The sequence below is a fragment of the Dreissena polymorpha genome, chromosome 4 (assembly GCF_020536995.1).
Source record: "Dreissena polymorpha isolate Duluth1 chromosome 4, UMN_Dpol_1.0, whole genome shotgun sequence".
Classification (NCBI taxonomy): domain Eukaryota; kingdom Metazoa; phylum Mollusca; class Bivalvia; order Myida; family Dreissenidae; genus Dreissena; species Dreissena polymorpha.
This window is the reverse complement of record NC_068358.1, coordinates 133,778,152-133,797,580: the sequence shown is the minus strand read 5'-3', so window position 1 is coordinate 133,797,580 and position 19,429 is coordinate 133,778,152. Positions and strand designations below refer to the sequence as shown.

General features: G+C 33.8%; 1 protein-coding gene and 1 long non-coding RNA gene across 5 annotated transcripts in view; both read left to right on the top strand.

Moving 5' to 3' along the window:
- LOC127876808 (uncharacterized) overlaps window positions 1-14,109 on the top strand; it is a 30,002-nt gene extending 15,893 nt beyond the window's left edge. For 2 of the 4 annotated variants that reach the window (XM_052422269.1, XM_052422268.1), the window contains 8 exons: window positions 3,982-4,233; window positions 4,770-4,823; window positions 5,433-5,497; window positions 6,039-6,070; window positions 6,649-6,728; window positions 10,872-11,161; window positions 12,770-12,833; window positions 13,264-14,108. In XM_052422269.1, the coding sequence (XP_052278229.1) occupies window positions 3,982-4,233; window positions 4,770-4,823; window positions 5,433-5,497; window positions 6,039-6,070; window positions 6,649-6,728; window positions 10,872-11,161; window positions 12,770-12,833; window positions 13,264-13,360 (934 nt within the window). In that variant the 3' untranslated portion in view covers window positions 13,361-14,108. Of the gene's footprint in view, window positions 1-3,981; window positions 4,234-4,769; window positions 4,824-5,432; window positions 5,498-6,038; window positions 6,071-6,648; window positions 6,729-10,871; window positions 11,162-12,769; window positions 12,834-13,263 lie in introns of all 4 variants that reach the window. The other 2 variants (XM_052422270.1, XM_052422271.1) reach the window with 2 other exon arrangements.
- A 48-nt stretch (window positions 14,110-14,157) lies between these two features.
- On the top strand, window positions 14,158-18,527 carry LOC127876813 (uncharacterized). The gene is made up of 2 exons (XR_008048093.1): window positions 14,158-16,257; window positions 16,417-18,527. It is a non-coding gene; the product is annotated as an uncharacterized LOC127876813 (long non-coding RNA).
- Window positions 18,528-19,429: the final 902 nt, after the last annotated feature.

Genomic DNA, 19,429 nt, shown 5'->3' with positions numbered 1-19,429 from the left:
AAAATGACTTTGGGAATAAAATATACTGACAGTTGGCCGTTACAGACAGGTGACCGTTATTCTCAGGTGTAATATAGAAGGATTTTCGTCAGGGGGAATCCAGACTGACCGCTGTAGGAAGGTGGCTGTTGTTCTCAGGTTGAATATATAGCTGCTAAGTCAGGTTGAAATGTATATCCTTTTTATCCCCCGCCAGAGGCGGAGGGATATTGTTTTGGCGTTGTCCGTCCGTCCGTGCCTCCGTCCGTCCGGCACTTTTGTGTCCGGAGCCATATCTTGGAAGTGCTTTGGCGGATTTCATTGAAACTTCGTATGAGTATATATATGCATAAGAGGATGACGCAAGCCAAATTGCATTGTACAACATCTGTTAAAAAGAGAGTTATGGCCCTTTGTATCTTGAAAAAATGCTTTTTACTATAGGCACTTTTGTGTCTGGAGCCATATCTTGGAAGTGCTTTGGCGGATTTCATTGAAACTTGGTATGAGTATATATATGCATAAGAGGATGATGCACGCCAAATGGCATTGTACATTATCTGTTAAAAACAGAGTTATGGCCCTTTGTATGTTGAAAAAATGCTTTTTACTATAGGCACTTTTGTGTCCGGAGCCATATCTTGGAAGTGCTTTGGCGGATTTCATTGAAACTTGGTATGAGTATATATATATGCATAAGAGGATGATGCATGCCAAATGGCATTGTATACCATCTGTTAAAAACAGAGTTATGGCCCTTTGTATCTTGAAAAAATGCTTTTAACTATAGGTACTTTTGTGTCCGGAGCCATATCTTGGAAGTGCTTTCGCGGATTTCATTGAAACTTGATATGAGTATATATCCCTTGCCAAAGGCGGAGGGATATTGTTTTGGCGTTGTCCGGCTGTCCGTTCGGCTGTCCGTCTGTCACTTTTGTGTCCGGAGCCATATCTTGGAAGTGCTTTGGCATATTTCATTGAAACTTTGTATGAGAATATATAAGCATAAGAAGATGATTCACACCAAATGGCATTGTACACCATCTGTTAAAACCAGAGTTATGGCCCTTTGTATCTTGAAAAAATGCTTTTTACTATAGGCACTTTTGTGTCCGGAGCCATATCTTGGAAGTGCTTTGGCATATTTCATTGAAACTTTGTATGAGTATATATATGCATAAGAGGATGATTCACACCAAATGGCATTGTACACCATCTGTTAAAACCAGAGTTATGGCCCTTTGTATCTTGAAAAAATGTGTTTTACTATAGGCACTTTTGTGTCCGGAGCCATATCTTTTTTAACATAACAGATGTTGTGTTCACTCTGCAACACTCTGAAAATTGAGTGTATATAAAAATTGAATGTTTTTGTGGAAAACGCACGACTTATTAACTCACCTAAATAAATTTTGAAGACTCAAGAACCTTCCTCTGTCTTAGTTTTGAGTTATTGTCCTTCGTCCGTCCATCTGTCATTATGTTCATCCGTCCGATTTGCACCCATCCTCAAACAAAGCATGTGTTGCTTGGGATATCAATTCTACGAATTTGCTTGTTTACCTATTGTTCAAAGTGCTCACAACATAAAAAGTTATCATTTTCGAATATTCAGGTGAGCTCTTTAGGCCATCATGGCTCTCTTGTAATTTAAGTTCTCTGTAGAGATTTTAGCAGAAACGTGTTTTATGAAACAATAAAACAAATCATCACGTTGGATTAAACAGCTTGATCATCCATCACTAACCGCTTACCATTGTTTTGGTGTGTTTTAAGCCTGGTAATTTAATGTAGGGGTCTCTTAGTTTTTGCAGCACATTTTTAGCTCAACTATTATATATGAAATATATATAGTGGAGCTATCCTACTCACCCCGGCGTGGGTGTTTCCGTGAGCGTTAGCGTTAGCGTGCAAATGTTTAAGTTTTCGTACTATATCCCTCAATTATTTTCATTGTCCCTTGACATATTGCTTTTATATTTTGCATACGTGTTTACCAACATGACCCCAACCTATAAACAAGAGCAGACAACTCTATCAAGCATTTTGTCATAATTATGGCCCCTTTTCCACTTAGAATATGCAGCAAATGTTAAATTTTTTATACTACCCCATTTATTTTCATTGTCCCTTGACATATTGCTTTCATATTTTGCATACTTGTTAACCAACATCACCCCAACCTATAAACAAGAGCAGACAACTCTATCAAGCATTTTGTCATAATTATTGCCCCTTTTATACTTAGAATATGCATATTATTGATAAATCTATGTTAGAGTTTGCATACCACCCAAAATATTTCCTATATCCTTCGACATATTGCTTTTATATGTTGCATACTTGTTTACCAACATGACCCCAACCTATAAACAAGAGCAGACCACTGTATCAAGCATTTTGACATAATTATGGTCCCTTTTACACTTAGATAATTGAACATTTTGCTTAAATTGCCATAACTTCTTTATTTATAATCACATTTTCTTATTGCTTTGACAAAACAACACTTACCTGAATACCACTATGGATTCCACCCAAACAATACCCCATGCCCCTACCCAGAATCCCCCTTCCCAACCTCCCCCCAAACTTTTTTTTTAAACATCATCTAATAAATTACCAAACCCCACATTATACCCCCTCTCATCCCGCACCCCCTATTTTTTTTTTTAAACATCTTCTTATAAATTACCACACCCCACATTATACCCCCCTCTCACTCCCCCTACCTACCCCACCCCCCCCCCAAAAAAAAATATTTTTTTTTTCCTTTTTTTCTTTTTGAAAGATCGTCTAATAAATTATTGAATATGAACAATTTTCCCATTATGGCTTACGTTATTCTGTCAAGCACTCGAATAGTCGAGCGCACTGTCCTCTGACAGCTCTTGTTGTTTTAAATCTTGCAGTATTTTTATTTTTTTCTAGTATTTTAAAATTGATTTTGATAAAAAAAAATCACTTGTTTGAAAGTCAAAATAAGCCTGGTGATTGATACAGGCTGTTGTGTGCTTTATGTGTTTTGTTGTTAGTCTTTCCACAGGAAAAATAAACGGCTATGTTTCCTGGCAGTAAAACATTCTCCTCAAAGTTACATGTTTATGTATAATTTTTACACATATATGGAAACTTATTTAGGTATATGGATGAGGCAAGTATTCTGTTCTCCAGTATAATTTGAAAATATTATTCAGAGGAATGAATGAAATATCTATTTAGTTTCATATACATGTGATCAGCTATTAAGGTTTACTATCCATGAAAGAATTTATTGTGGATTCACTTAATTTTTTTTGGCACAAAACTTTATTGATACATAAAATTCAATATTCCATTTTAGAAGTCATCTTGAATAGAAAATCACATGTACCCATTTCAAAAGTGCTCGCAGGTAATCAGAAAGCTATAAATCACTAATACTTAATACTTTTTTTACCATCTTTACAAAACTAGAAATCCAATTTTACAAAGAGCAGCTACTTCTCAATTACTTCTTGATCAAAATTTATAATCATTGTTGATTGTGGGGTTAAACATTTTTCATTCGACTAAATGTGTACACAGTTTAAACCACAGAACATAAAATAATTGTTCTATATGGATGATAAATGATTTGAATTTGAAAATGCCTGACTGCAATTAATCAGCATTATCATAAAATTCAACAGTTGTTTAATGATTTGAGGCAGGATTTTGATAAAGAGTGAACTTGGGTTTTGAAACTGTATTGACCCCCCAAACAGTATGAATAATGCAGTTTCAAACTAAAATCTGACAAATAAATACATGAAGAAGTTATAAATATTATACCTAAATGGTTACACAAGCTAGTATGCTAACTTTTAAGTTGTTTTATATCAAAGTGACATATTAGTGTCATTTCCCCCAAAACACATATAGAACATGGTGTATTTAAACGCAACATAACAATATATTTGATATTATAACTAAAAGTGCTCCTCAATATTAGCATAAACTGTATTAATGATATTCTCTCAGAAAAAGATTTGTTCCGGTACGAAAGCGTGATTCACTGGGCCTGCATTTACCAAAAGTCTCTCAAGGATTATCATCACTTGAAAGATATGGGTCAATGGGTCAAATGTCCATCAGATCAAGGTCACAGCATTCTGGGAGCCAACGCTTGCAGATGGATTCTGAGAGTGAACCCTCCTCTGAAAACAGTGATGAGGAAGAGGAGGAGGAAGAGGATATAGAAGAAGATGATGGTGATGATGCTGCTGATGTTGGGTCAGTTGCTATAGTAACAGACAAGTTGCGAGTTAAGCTAGTAGAAATTATACATGTATTGCCTGTATGAGATTTGCAATTGATCAATGAAAATTATGTCTATGTCTAACATACATACAAAATGTATGAACAATGTAAACTTTGTCAGAGATGCATTTTACAAGAGTATCATGAATTACAAAGAGGTAGTAAGCTTTTGTGCTGTTCAGAATAATGACAGTTTGAGCTACAAAAGCATTTCAATTAGCAGACACATGTAGTTGATTTATTAAATATCATTACAAAGTTATTGAAAATTATTTTTCTTTCTTTATGCATATTTATGCTTCAGCCTGTCTATATTCTAATACATTTTATATCTTCAATTCTGCATATTATATGGAATAAGTGCACTATACATCATGCATAAAATAAGTAATTGTAAAAGAGTGCATTATTGATTGCTTTTCAATTATTGTATATGTTTGTGTCACTGTTTGTTGAAGTCTGTATGGATAATTTAAGAACTTTTGATAAATACCTTTGTTTGTTTGAAGGGACCAAGGCATTGTTGAAGAAATCTTCAAAAAGCGATCAGAATCATCACTAGGGTATGTTTTTCATTAAGTATAATTTAGTCATTAACACCATGACTTGTACAAAGGTAGTTAAATCACGTAGCCCCTATATCATTTTGTAATATGATTGGTAACTTGTAGTTATTTGCGTATGCACATTTCTGTCTATTTTATAAGTTAAATAAACTGATTACATTTTTGCATAAGAATATAATTTGCCAGGAATCCGTAAAAAAGGACAAAAAATCCTATAGTGTGAGTTAAATGTTCCCAAACTTATCTCTTCTGATTTAAAAAGCAAGAGTTATTGCACATGCCAAATTTATCCGTATTATGTTAAATGAAAGGACTGCATGTCTAAATTCAACATGACAGTAATAAGCTCTAATTAATTTCTGTAATGTCAATGCAGTAAAATAACAACAAAGCATAAGTGGTTTAGTTGAAAGAAGTTAATATGAGAGTGTTATTTAGATCTCTCTCAAAGACACCAAGAACTGATTCTAGTCCCAGGAAACGGACTCGAGAGCGTTTATATAAGCCATAGGCTTTTGATGCTATCGAGCTAAAATAAATAGGTTTAAACTAAAGAAAATTGAACAGAGCCTATGAAACACAAAACAAACCTCTGACTATTTCTAGGACCCTGCCAAGCAACCCAGAGGACCTTCATGGAGCATACATGGCTGCCATACAGGAGAAAGAAAGTAAAGCATCATTATTAAATATTCTATCATCCCAAAATATACTGCTATAAAATCACTGATAATTGAATGAAAAAGAAATGCTGATAATATATTCAATGTTTAGTTCATTACTTCAGTACATTTGCTAAAAATTGAAAAAAAAAGATTACTTTCCTTAAAATAGTTATGTAGTGAAAATTGTGTTCTTTAGCATATACTTTGTTCCTTGAGGTCTGTAGTTGTTTAATTTAATTAACCCATTTATGCCTAGCGTCTAGAAAAAAGGCCTTGGCAGACAGCTTAGACCCAGATAAGATGCTGCATGATGCAGCGTCTCATCAGGGTCTGCGCTGTTTGCTTAAAGGAATTACTGTACGAAATATTCCAAATACAGAATTAAAATATACTAGACATCCCTAATTTTGGAAATAAATTGATCCAATTTTGAGGATGGGAGAGTCCACTAGGCATAAATGGGTTAAATGCTTAAATTAATAATACATGACTGTGTTAAAATTGATATTAGCAAAAACTTGGTAATTTGTTGGTTTGCTTTTTTCAGATGAAGAGACGGCCAGGTCAGATGATTCAGAGGTAATGCCATGTTTTACATGAGATATATTTATGACATAGTTAAGACATGTTTGACATGCAGATATATGTACGACATAGTTAAGACATGTTTGAAATGCAATGGGTATAGTTTGGAATATCAATTATAATTGTTGAATTTGTGCTAAAATTGTTGGTTCGGCTTTTCCTTGATTTGAATATTTGAATATTTCTTCAACTTTGTGTCTGTCCCTTTTCATTCTTTTTTAACAACCTTGCAGTGTGTAGAGCTTCATTTCAAAGATGGTCATGTCATATGCCCAAGGTAAATAAGTGGAGATCTTGAGTATGGTCGTGTTTTGTTCCATGAAAACTGAGCTTAATGCATGTGCTTAAAGTTTCATTCCAAATTAGTCTGCACAGGCTACTCAGGGAAAACACTTTCCGCTTAAATGGCATTTTCATTAAAAGGAAGTCTCATCTAATCTAGTCTAGGCAGAAATATTTGTCCATTATTAGCCTATGCAGACTGCACAGGCTTATCTGGGATGACACTTTACGCACAGTCATTAAGCCTGGGTTTCCCAGAACGAGGCTGGTTTTAATAATTTTCTATCCAGGTATACACTGATGATGAGAGCACAGAGAGTGAGGATGAAAGTCAGGCACCTGCAGTCAACAAAGAGAACGCTGCCAGAAGGTATTCTATTGTTTGCTCTTTGCTTTAGGTCCGCCTTTTTTAGCAGATGTCCTCATTTCAAGATCATCATCAACGTCTTAAATATCTCATTTGTATATGGCTGTGTGAAAAATGCTGTATTATGGGAACATGCAAGCAGCAAGGTTGTCAGTCCTTTGAAATTAAGTTAAAGTGAGAAGATTTAAGCTGTCCGACATCGATGGAATTTCAAATAACTTGATAAAAGTTATAAGCATGATGAAACAGAGCTTCATGCACAAAAACCAGGTTCCTAGTTTGATGGTTTAGATCACAATTCAAGTTCAAAGTCAAAATAAGGAAATCGGTCCTAAACACTTTTTTTCAGACAGTTCATGTTTTCCAGCATTAGGAGACAGAGAGGATGCTGAAGAGAAAGATGCAAGGTCAAGGTCATAATTACGGGTTAAAGGTCAAATTTATGTACATGTATTTTAAAATAACTTACCAAGGTGATCATCATATTGAGACAGAATGTGAGAAAAAAGCAAGGCCAGGTAAAATTAACAATTCAAGGTCATAGGTTAAATTTAAGATATAAGTCCTTAACACTTTGTCTGGAGAATAACTATGTCCAGCATTGATGTATTTTTTACCAATAAGATGTCATGTGCAAGAACTCTACATTTAGGTCTAAAGTCACAATTCAAAGTACAATGTAAATAATGTTATTGGCCTCTAACAATTTATACAAAAAATTATGGATTTTTTTAACAGGTGGGCTTAGTTGACAATCATTGTAAGTCTGATAATTAACTGGTCCTCTGAGGCCTTGGTTTCAGTTTAAGGTAAATTATTGAGATAAATTATGAACATATTTTCTGGATAACATTTTCCAGCATGGATGGGCTTTCAAATAACATAATAGACAATTATGGAGTAAATGTCAAGTGCAAGAATCAAGTCCCTATGTTAAGGTTACAATTCCAAGTACCTACATATCTAGTATATAAGAAACCAACCATAACACTTTGTTCATTATGTAACTTTGTCATTCATATACATGTGTATCTCATGGAGCTGCACATTTTGAGTGGTGAAAGGTCATCCTTCAAGGTCAAAGGCCAAAAAACAAATCCAAGGGAAGTAATAAGCTTTAAAGGGGGATAATTATCTGTACCTGCCAAATGATAAAAAAAATAAATCAATCAATCAAAGCGGCACAGTAGGGGGCATTGTGTTAATGACAAACACATCTCTTGTTTTTGATCTTATTTAAACAAATCTTTTTTTTCTGCCTTAAGATTAAATTTTGTATAAAAGATTTGATGTTAAGGGGTGTTGCTGCAGTTTTGCTGATTTTTTTCCATCTAATAACTTTTGCTCAAAATTTATATTCAAGTACTACAGCTACATACAAATACTATATGAAAAATGAAATAAAAAAATAGGGTCAACGGCCTTGTTTTGATTGTATTCACCATTATATAACATGTACTTTTTCATTAAAATGAAAAATCTCTAATTGCATAAAAATGATTAATAACCTATGAAATTGGCAACATGTAGATATTATATAAGCTAATATATATCATATACCATTTAATTAAACCACAAACTACCAAAAAATGGAGAACACAAGTTAAATTTTAAGAAAATTTAATTTTTATAATTTTTATGTCACCCAAACAAACGTCAATTTTTTACTATTTTAACCACAAAAACGGAATTTAAAAAGTTCTATCTAATAACTTTTTGCGAAACTGCTCAAATACGTTCATCTACGTATTGTTATCATAAAACAAAAATAAAAAAGGGGGGTCACCGCACTTTTAACAGAGATTTTTTTGTTAAACTATCCCTACCGTCTATGTCAAATTTCCTAAAATACAGCAATTAGGCGAAACCCAAGTCTGGTACATAGACTGTTAGAGATATGCATAAACATTATAGATTGTTTTCAATCTTAATTGGGATCACGACGGCTTAATAAAACACAACACTTATACAATATTTAATCACAAGCATAAGACCATACAGTATCAAACTCGACCTTAATCATCAATAACAGGGACTTGTTGACAGATTTCGGCATGTTTTGAAGTTTGCGATAAAATGCTTTAAATTGAATAATGTAAACAACAGGAGTAAAGAGCTCCATGAAAAAAAACAAGAGTGAAATAAAAGAAAGAAAAAAAAATTATAATAAAAAAAAGTTAACCACACCTGGGATCAAACCACTCAGTACCTATTATGAACCTACTCGGTCATTAATTTGTGATGATTCTGATAACAAAACTATTGGGTTGTGATAATAGCAACGGTGTTGCCATAAATATATCCTCGGTTAAATAAACTGCCGCAACACCCCTTAAGACTGTTTGTACTCAGCATATTTGACTTCTACTGATAGCCTACTTCTCACTGCTGTTGAAGGTTGAAGGCTTTTACAGAGATGATGTCCAGGAGTGGACTCTGGGTTGCTGCATCGTAGGGGCATGCTTTATATTTACTGAGTGCCTGTCTTGACTTTATTATATTACCCCACACCTGTCCACTCCATATAAATCACAGGTTTTCTGTGTGTGATATACAGCTGATCAGATTATCCCTTGTGACACATATTCACTGTTGAAGGGCAATTTTATTTAGTTTTCAATTTGTATGCAAATGTTTTTTATTTTTCTCTCACGCACTTTTTGGCCATCACAAAATATGAGATAGGGTATGCAATATTGCACTTATGGCTACAAACTGTGTGATCAGTGTGCAAGTTAAGTCATACCCGACTCTTTTGATTGTGTGTAGACTTAAATGATATTTTCTATCAATGGCAAGCACTATGTGTGTAATAGGCTGTTTTATTTTTATGGCCCTGAAGGATGGCATATAGTGATCGCACTGTCCGTTTGTCTGTCCGTCCGTCTGTCTGTCTGTCACACTTTTTTGAAAAAATGCTCATAACTTCTCTGTCGCCTCAGATGTAACCTTCATATTTGGTATGCATGTGTATATGGGCAAGGCCTTTCCATATGTTCACAAATTTTAACCCCTTTGACCTTGAACTTGGGTTTATCGTTTAGGTTTTGCAATCTGCATTTAGGTTGCGAAAAATGCTCTTCTTAACTTCTATGTGGCTTCAGATGTAACCTTCATATTTGGTATGCATGTGTATATGAACAATGCCTTTTCATATGCTCACAAATTTTGACCCCTTGACCTTGAACAAAGGTTCAGCGTTTAGGTTTCTAAATCTGCGTTTAGGTTTTGAAAAATGCTCATAACTTCTATGTCGCTTCAGATGTAATTCATATTTGGTGTGCATGTGTATATGGATATGGCCTTTCCATATGTGCACAAATTTTGACCCCTTTGACCTTGACCTTGAACTTAGGGTCCGCATTTAGGTTTCGAAATCTGCGTTTAGGTTTCGAAAAATGCTCATAACTTCTATCAAAGCGTTTTTCGAGTGCATAATTATGTCATCCTATGGAGAAAGGTCTTGTTTAAGTATAATTTAATTTTTTACAAACTTAGTGAAATTGTTGCTTGAAGAAAAGCTAAGTTTTTTTACAACAGTTTCCTGGTAAAGTATAAGTTTTTTTGTATGTTGCTTGAGGGAAATCATATAAAAATAAATGATTTATTCCAAATATCAAACTTATGGGCAAAATTAGTCACCTGCTTGTCAAATTAGTAAAAAAAAGTCAGATATTTGCAAACACAATACAACAATTTGCATGTGATTTTGAACTGATTAAAAAACTGATTGCAATCACATTATTACATTTGGCTGGATTATTATGTTACCCTTTCAAACTCAGCGGCAAAGAGAAAATGGCTATATGCAGCCAGCATAAAACCAGAACAACCTGAGAGTAAATCACAGCCTGTTCAGGTTTTATGTGGTTGGCTGCTCATCAGTATCTTATGATTGGAAATGAAGCCTTTAAAACTTAAATCTATAAAGAAAGATCTATAATTGCATTTGAATTTCTTAGGAAGTACAAACAGGTAAAAAATTAATGTGCATCTGAGTGGTAAAGGGTGAATTAAGGATTTAATTCTTGGAAACCTATGCCATGCACAATGTTGTGGTTCACTCGCACACGATTGGTTTCTTTCCTTTTTTTTCGCACACTTTTTTTTCGCACACTGGCAATGGTTGCATGTGTTTCTTGTTAGGGCACCACCTCTCCCCACACAGTCTCCACCCCACACTGGCACCTACCTGAAACCTGCACAGCGCAACATGCACCGTCGCTCAAACAATGATTATTCCAACAGTGATGATTCAGAAAATCAGGCAACCAGTACTGTTCAGAATGGTCGTGATGTTGAAAGTGACAACAGCGACAACAGCACTGATATTGATGATGATGATGATGATGATGACACTACAAGAAAAGATGACGATCCCCCATATGCAACCATCGGTACAATGAATAGAATGCAGACAAAGCCTGTCACAGAAGGTAATGATAATCATCGCAGAAGGACAAGGACAAAAAACGGGAATTTCTTTGACGGTTATTGTACAAAAACTGGTAGTAATGAAAGTACAGATGATGGTGATCAAGGGAAACCTGTCAAACAGGATAAGGGAGGTAATGCAGACGAAATATTAGACAAGCAAAACAATGTCAATGACTTTCATTTCTGCTCAGTTTATTAAACAATGCAAGCATAATATATGCATTGTGTACATGTTGAATTAAAAACAGAAGATAATACCACATAACTGTTTGCAAAAGACCTCTAACCATGACATAGCATCGGAACTATATAATATAATAATTTCTACTCAGAAATATATTTATGAAATTATAGAACCAGCCTATTGCAAGGAAAGATTTAGCACCCGCATTATTGTGTATTGCACTACAGACTACTTTTTATCTGTGGTGTACAATCAATGGTAAACTGCTTTAAATTAAATTTTCAAGTTAAACTTTAAAAAACTTTATTTCAATGCATTGCAATCTTTCCAGTTTAACTGTGAACTATTTTAGACTGCCCATTTTGATACCTCAAATGGTGTGTAAACTACTTCATATTGCACGAATAATAATAAATTATGAGGCACAACTAGGTTAAGTTTGAAGTGAAAATAAGTTTAAGAGTTTGTATCTCCACAAGAAACTATACAGATAGCTCTTTTATTTAAATGCACATTTGGTGTTAATAGTATAGTATTATTAAGATCAACTTTATCACTTAATTGCATATATTGTAGTTTTTGTAAAATCACTCTTACATACATGTGTATAACAATTGTATAATCAAAGTTTTAAGCTGGACTAATCATAGAATAGTTTGAGCTATACTAAGTAGTCTGCGTAATGCTCTGGTCAGGTTTTATGCTGTTTGCTGCTCATCATATTACTAAGGGTTGGAAATGAAGCCTTTTAAACTTGAATCTAGTAAGAAAGGTCTTTTATTAAATTTATATTTCTTAGGGACTACAAGTGCCTAAAAATACATAAAGTGTTAACTACAGAAATTGAAATAAAACCCTATACATGTATATACATACATGTATGTGTTCAAGATCAGGGTCTTTATGAACATTCACTGACCAATCCTGTAACTGTTACCAGATTTTTAGGAGGATATTGCATCTTATTTTACCCAAAGTCCCGTTGAGGTTTGCTTGCAAGTTGAAATTCAGAATTCAGATGGGGTTTGCATGTAACTAGTACATATCTCTCTAATTTACCAGAATTATTCCCCTTTTTGTACTTGTATGCAACAACTTCATGTATGTATGTCTTTTACAGAAAGATAGCAATTGACAATAGTTACCGTTATAATTATTCACTTCTTTCATTTACTGCCTGCATAATGGAAAAAAGTATTCATTTGATATAATGTTTGCAATGTCTATTGGTCAATAAATTGCTCCATGTCATTCTTATGAAAAACAACACGGACTTGCTACCTAAAACTGTTTAATAATGCAACCTTAAGAACCCAAAATTATTATTCACTGGCCAGTAAGCAACATCATTTTAGACATATTTTAGAAACCCAAATTATGAATGTCATCAATATTAATATTATATTACTATTTCTACAACTAGTTGGCAGTGACAAAGAAGAAGCCTACCCCGAGAGTAAAGTGGATCAAATGCCAAGAGGTCAAAGGTTGGTTTGAAAGGAAACATGTGCTTACTTCTTACTGCATATTCATTAAATCACAGTCTTTTAAAAGTAGCGGTATCATATTTGACACTCTTTTGACACCAGTTGCTGCACCATTAATAACAAACCATATCATTTCACTGTTTTCTGCAGTCAACTCCTGATAACTTGACTTTTTGTATGTAAAACTGACTCGAGTATTCTCTTTCATCCATCAAAATGAATCTAATATTTTTTTATTATTAATAACTGCAATTATCTTATACAACAATTTCCTTTTAAGATGCAATTTATATGTAAAACATTAGTAATGCACCACAAATTGCAATATGAAAATCATGCACTTGAATAAATCCGAAAACAGATATCCACATTTCTAAGAAAACTTAAACTTGGTATGGCATAAGATCCATTATGTTTTTTCCTGTTCTAGAGAGCAGTTCCTGATGGAGCAGCATCAGAAACGAGCACCCCCACTGCCTCAAAGGCCGCAAGAAGAGAAGTCTTCTAAGACATGTGTCCTCATGTAAGGAGGAAATCTTTGAAATTAACAATCATCATTAAGATTTACCTTATTAAGTTAACGACGGAATCTCTTAAGATTCAAAGCATCATGTTAACGAGAAAAAAGATCAATAGTATAATATAAATAGTGAACTTTCAAATATAGGTGTTGTAATGTTAATTTAAAAGACTGGTATAAATTAACTTTATTGTTTTATTATTGAATATTGCTAGATAGGCGTTTTTTATGTTTTTAGTTGTAATTTTCAATAGGAGCCATAATCATTGAACTTGTCTGTATGTCTGTACATGGGTAAGTCTACTAGTATGTGTGTCCCAAAGCTTATGTTTGCAACTCTTCTTTAACTCTTTCAGTGCGGGAACCGAATTTTGAAGGCCTTTGCAAACAGTTTGGATCCAGATGAGACGCCACAGAACGTGGCGTCTCATCTGGATCCAAACTGATTGCTATTCTGATAGTATTCTTTGGAAAAAAAATCGAAGAAAATGCTAATTTTAGAAATTCAACAGACGACATTTTAGCAGATGACAAATTTCCCAGCATGCAAAGGGTTAATTATTAGGTAGATCTTGATTAAACTTTCACAGGCGGAGACACAAGTTTATGAACACTTATGGCCCTTTGTCTGGTTTACAACCATTGAATTTATAGTCCCAAAATAATTATTGTGTTTTCAATTCCTAAAACTGCTTTTCAGATTTGTTCAAACGCTCACAGCAATGAACTTTATATATATATATATATATATATATATATATATATATATATATATATATATATATATATATATATATATATATATATATATATATATATATATATATATATATATAATATAATCATCAAGAAAGTAATTTTGACTTTGACCAACCTTGGCTTAATTGTGGAAAAAAGGCAATGAGGTTGAATGGTCCCGTTGTTTAAATTCTATGGACATATTTGTTTCTTTGTCTTTTTGTCCACTGAGTAGTGGTTTTGTTAATGTCCAAACATTTGTGTTGAGGGCATCAGTGGAAGTGACACAATTTTGTTTAGATTTACATAGAGCTGAACATTGTGACTGATTATTTCACTATGTGCCCATGATGAGCTTTAAGGATACCATGATGTTAGTCGTGTTTCTGTGTGTCTGTAAATGTTTTCTTTAAACAACATAAACTTCTGAATCACATGTCAGAATTAGATAAAAATTGTTTGAATTGTTCTGGTTCTGGGTTATGGGTTTCAAAATTGAAACTTAACTGTGGACCTAGATATTTGGTATGTAGCATTAAATAGCGTTCACATTTGGGTAGTGTCATAATCTACATGTCCTCTGTACAATTAATCCAAATCATTGCCCTGGTGTCAAAACATGCCTTGCCCTGTGTGTTGCCAGTTTTACATAGACTAAGACTCTTGCAGTGCTTTCATATTTTGTATTTTTACAAACTTTGCTCAAATGATGCCCCTTGGGTTGGAGCCGATCACATTCCAGGGGTCACATTTTCATTTGGAAATATAGCAAAATATCTCTTACAATCTCAGCAACAACAGAGGTCAGACCTTTCATATTAATACACATGTATTAAGCATCAGATAGTGGTCCTCTACAAAGTTTGTTTAAATTATACCCCTGAGGTAAAAGCTGGCATTGGTTTCACACTTTTAATATTGACGTAACCAGCAAACTAACTGACAAGGCTATAGATAACTTTTATGGTATATTGAGTTTTTCACCCTCTGTTTTGACAACAATAGGATTTTTGTAAATTCAATAGAGTTTTAGCAAAAAAATTTACCACCTACTTTTGAGCTTAATTGGGTTTTTCACCCCTGGTTTTTTAACTCGATTGGGTAATTTAGGGAATGACATAATATAATATAATAAAAATCTACTAAGGTTACTATAATTGTAATACAAATGGAATTCAAAAAGGTACCTGTACATAACAAAAAACAATTACTTTATTTCTGATCCAAGTTCATTCATTTTTGCGTTGGATAAGACCGAGTTCGTACAAATCGCGGCACAATTGATAAAATTATGGCTGTTCAAAGCGATGCACCCCGTTTGCGGGTCATTTTGAGTTGAATACATGTACATTGGAAATGAAAGAAGAAATCGGACGGGTCTACGAATAATTACAATAATACCCCAAAGATCGATAACCGCTGGAAAGACTGCCTTCTTTTCTCCAAAGGACGGCATATAAACTATCCAGTACATTTTTGTACGGAAAAAAAATTGTCTTAAAAATACACCCGGTTTTCGTAAGAAATGCGTTTCAAGACGCAATGTTTTTTTTAGGGAATTACGTTATAAAATTTTTATTTGCGTTTTTGTACTCTTTATTTTTAATTTAATTACGTTTTTGGTTATTTTAATTGCGTAATAAAGCAAATACGCTTTTTATCTATAGCCCTGACTGATTTTTTTCTCTATTTAAAGTCCAAAGCCCATAGATGTAATATTTGATAGGTAATATGACATGAGATAGTGGTCCTTAATTTTATTCAAAATATGCCTCAGTGGTGAAAATAAGTCTCACTAATTTTTGTGACACGTTTCATACAGACTTATATAAGATATGTTCAAATTATGCCCTTTTCATAACAATTTGACAGTAGCCTCAGACCAGTGGTCTTGAGTACCACCAAGATATCTCAGATGAGCTTTTATTGATCCTCTGGTTTTGTGTAACTGATCGTCATGTTTTGTTTAATTATACCCCCACAAACGAAGTTTAGGGGGGTATATAGGAGTGAAATTGTCTGTCGGTCTGTCTGTCGGTCCGTATTAAGTGTCCGCTCTCTAATTCAAGTAGTTTTCATCAGATCTTCACCAAACTTGGTCAGAAGTTGTATCTACATGATGTCTAGGCCAAGTTCGAACATGGGCCTTGCCGGGTCAAAAACTAGGTCAAGGGGTCACTTAGTGCGTTTTAAACATTCAGCATGTTGTCCGCTCTCTAATTCCAGTAGTTTTTTTATCAGATCTTCACCAAACTTGTTCAGAAGTTGTATCTAGATGATGTCTAGGCCAAGTTCGAACATGGGCCTTGCCGGGTCAAAAACTAGGTCACGGGGTCACTTAGTGCGTTTTAAACATTCAGCATGTTTTCCAATCTCTTATTCAAGTAGTTTTCATCCAATCTTCACCAAACTTGGTCAGAAGTTGTATCTAGATGATGTCTAGGCCAAGTTTGAACATGGGCCTTGCCGGGTCAAAAACTAGGTGTAGGGGTCACTTAGTGCGTTTTAAACATTCATCATGTTGTCCGCTCTCTAATTCAAGTAGTTTTCATCACCGATCTTCACCAAACTTGGTCAGAAGTTGTATCTACATGATTATGTCTAGGCCATGTTTGAACATGGGCCTTGCCGGGTCTACAACTAGGTCACGAGGTCACTTAGTGCGTTTTTTAACATTCAGCATGGTGTCCGCTCTCTAATTCAAGTAGTTTACATATGATCTTCACCAAACTTGGTCAGAAGTTTTATGGAGATGATCTTAAGGCCAAGTTAGAAGGTGGGCTTTTCTGGGTCAAAAACTAGGTCAAGGGGTTATTTAGTGCATTTTAAAAATTGAGCATGGTGTCTGCTGTTTTTTGTGAAGACGACATGCAAAATATTATGTGTCAATGCGGCATGTGGGGGTATTTGTCACGTCTGTGACAAAGCTCTAGTTTATTTTCTTGTTTTCTTGCTTTGTTTATGTGATCTTCTTATTTTGTTATATTGTTTAAGTTATCCTCTTGTTTTTGTATTTTGGTACACTGGTTAAATTATATGAAAAACACATTTTCCAAAATAGATCATTTTACATGATTTTTTTCATGGTTTTCTTGAATGGTCAATAACAATTTTTTGTGAGCAAATACCAGATACTTAAATACCTGCTGAGTATAAGATCGGCATAAATGTGTATATAGCTCAAATTTCTGTGATATATTAAGATGCAGAACAGCTGTCACTACATGTTCTATGCTTTCAAACAATGTTTTTGTCATTGATCTCGTTGCATGTTACTCATTATGTACTAAATTGTGATTGAGTTTTGTCTATTTACTTGAAAGTTGAAATAAACTGTTGGTACATATTTTGTTTTTTTCCTTGATACTCACATGTTAACAATAATTGTTGTTTGTATTGATATTGCAATAAGTAAATACTATTTAATTCTTTTTTCACCTTTTTTTTACCTTGCTGCACTGCTTAATTATCAAATTAAATCAAGATCTGGTTACTTAGTATTTTGATACTTTTAGTTAGGTTATTTTATTGACTGATATTTTGCCTTGGGTCCATATTTTAAAGAAGTACATTAAAATATGACCCATTTTATGCGAAAAAAGGTTTTATGCCTTATGTGGCCGGCCAGCTCCTGACCAGAATGCTCGATTGTTGTAAACACCATCAATCAAATATTGTTTATTACTGTTAAATTTGTAACAACCAAGTAAACACAGATGCAGAACTTTTGTTTCATTTATTTTCTTGTGAGAACTTTTATTCCAGTTTTTATTCATCAAAATGTTTTGCCTGTTTTAAAAAAAAAAATAAGATTATATATTCTTGCTTTAAATGCCAAAAAAATCAATGAATATTTATTTGTATGTGTTTATTTAAAAAATGGTTGAATTTGAATTGGTAACTACAACTACTACTACTACTACTACTACTACTACTACTACTACTACTACTACTACTACTACTACTACTACTACTACTACTGCTACTGCTACTACTATTGCTGCTACTGCTACTATGACTACGACGACGACTACCAGTACTGCTATTTCTACAAACAACTAATAATAATGTTGAAAAATTAACCTACTTAATTTTTAACATTTAGTCAAATTTTCGTTATTTTTTTAATATCATAGTGGCATGAAATGTTCTATTTTGTCAAACTAAATGAAAATTTAGATATACATCTATTTTATTCAATTGTTTGTAACAATTTGTTGATTGAAAGATTAAGTGAAGCATTATTTTCAGGTATTTTACATCATAACTTTTCAAGTAATTATACTTAAAGACATGTATATTGATTTAGATGTTGTTTTACCATGTAGATCTAGTAAATGTAGCAATTTAACTATCTTATTAACCAAGACTGTTTTTTATTATTCGTTGTGTTTTGAGTAGTATATTCTGATAAATAAATATACAGCAAAATGCAATTCATTTTGGTTATTTTGCCTTTATTACATGTAGCTCGCATACTGATGCAGGTGAAATTGGGCCTTAATAAAATTTGTATTATATTGAATTTATTTTGAATTTATGTCATATTTTAAACAGCAGTCCCTAGTACAGTATACATGTACATAGAATACTTGTGACCAGCAACGTGTATAGTTACCCGTAGAACTTACTATAATCTTTGATTATGTTACACAGGAACGGATCCAGACGTGTTGGTTCGGGATGGGGGGGGGGCACCATGCAATATGTTTATTAATAAGGTTTTCCGAAGGAAAAAACTGGTTATTAGATTGGCAAATGCGGGCGGGCTGGCGGGCGGGCGGGCGGAACAAACTTGTCCTGGCCCTTACTATGTCGTTGATTGTCAGATTTTAAAATCATTTGGCACATTTGTTCACCATCATTGGACGGTGTGTCACGCGAAAGTATTACATCGATATCTCCAAGATCAAGGTCACACTTTGAGTTCAAAGGTCAACAATGGCCATAAATGAGCTTGTCCGGGCAATAATTATGTCATTTATTGTTAGGTTTTTAAATCATTTGGCACATTTTTCACCATCATTTGACGGTGTGTCGCACAAAAGAATTACGTAGATATCTCCAAGGTCAAGGTTGCCACGACTAAAAATAGATTGATTTTGAAACAAGGGGGTAACTGTGATGAACAATCAGAAGCAATGCACATTTTGAGTTGTAGTTGTTTTCCTTTATCAAACTTTTTTAAATTGAAAACCTGGTTTTATGACAATAGTGTTTCCTTTGTTATTGCTTAAAACAGAAAAAAAAGGTGAATCGAATTACGTGTCAATGGTTATCAAACAGTTTAAATAACAGTTATGAAGGGGATTTATTCCGCCTGTCTGAAAACTGGAAG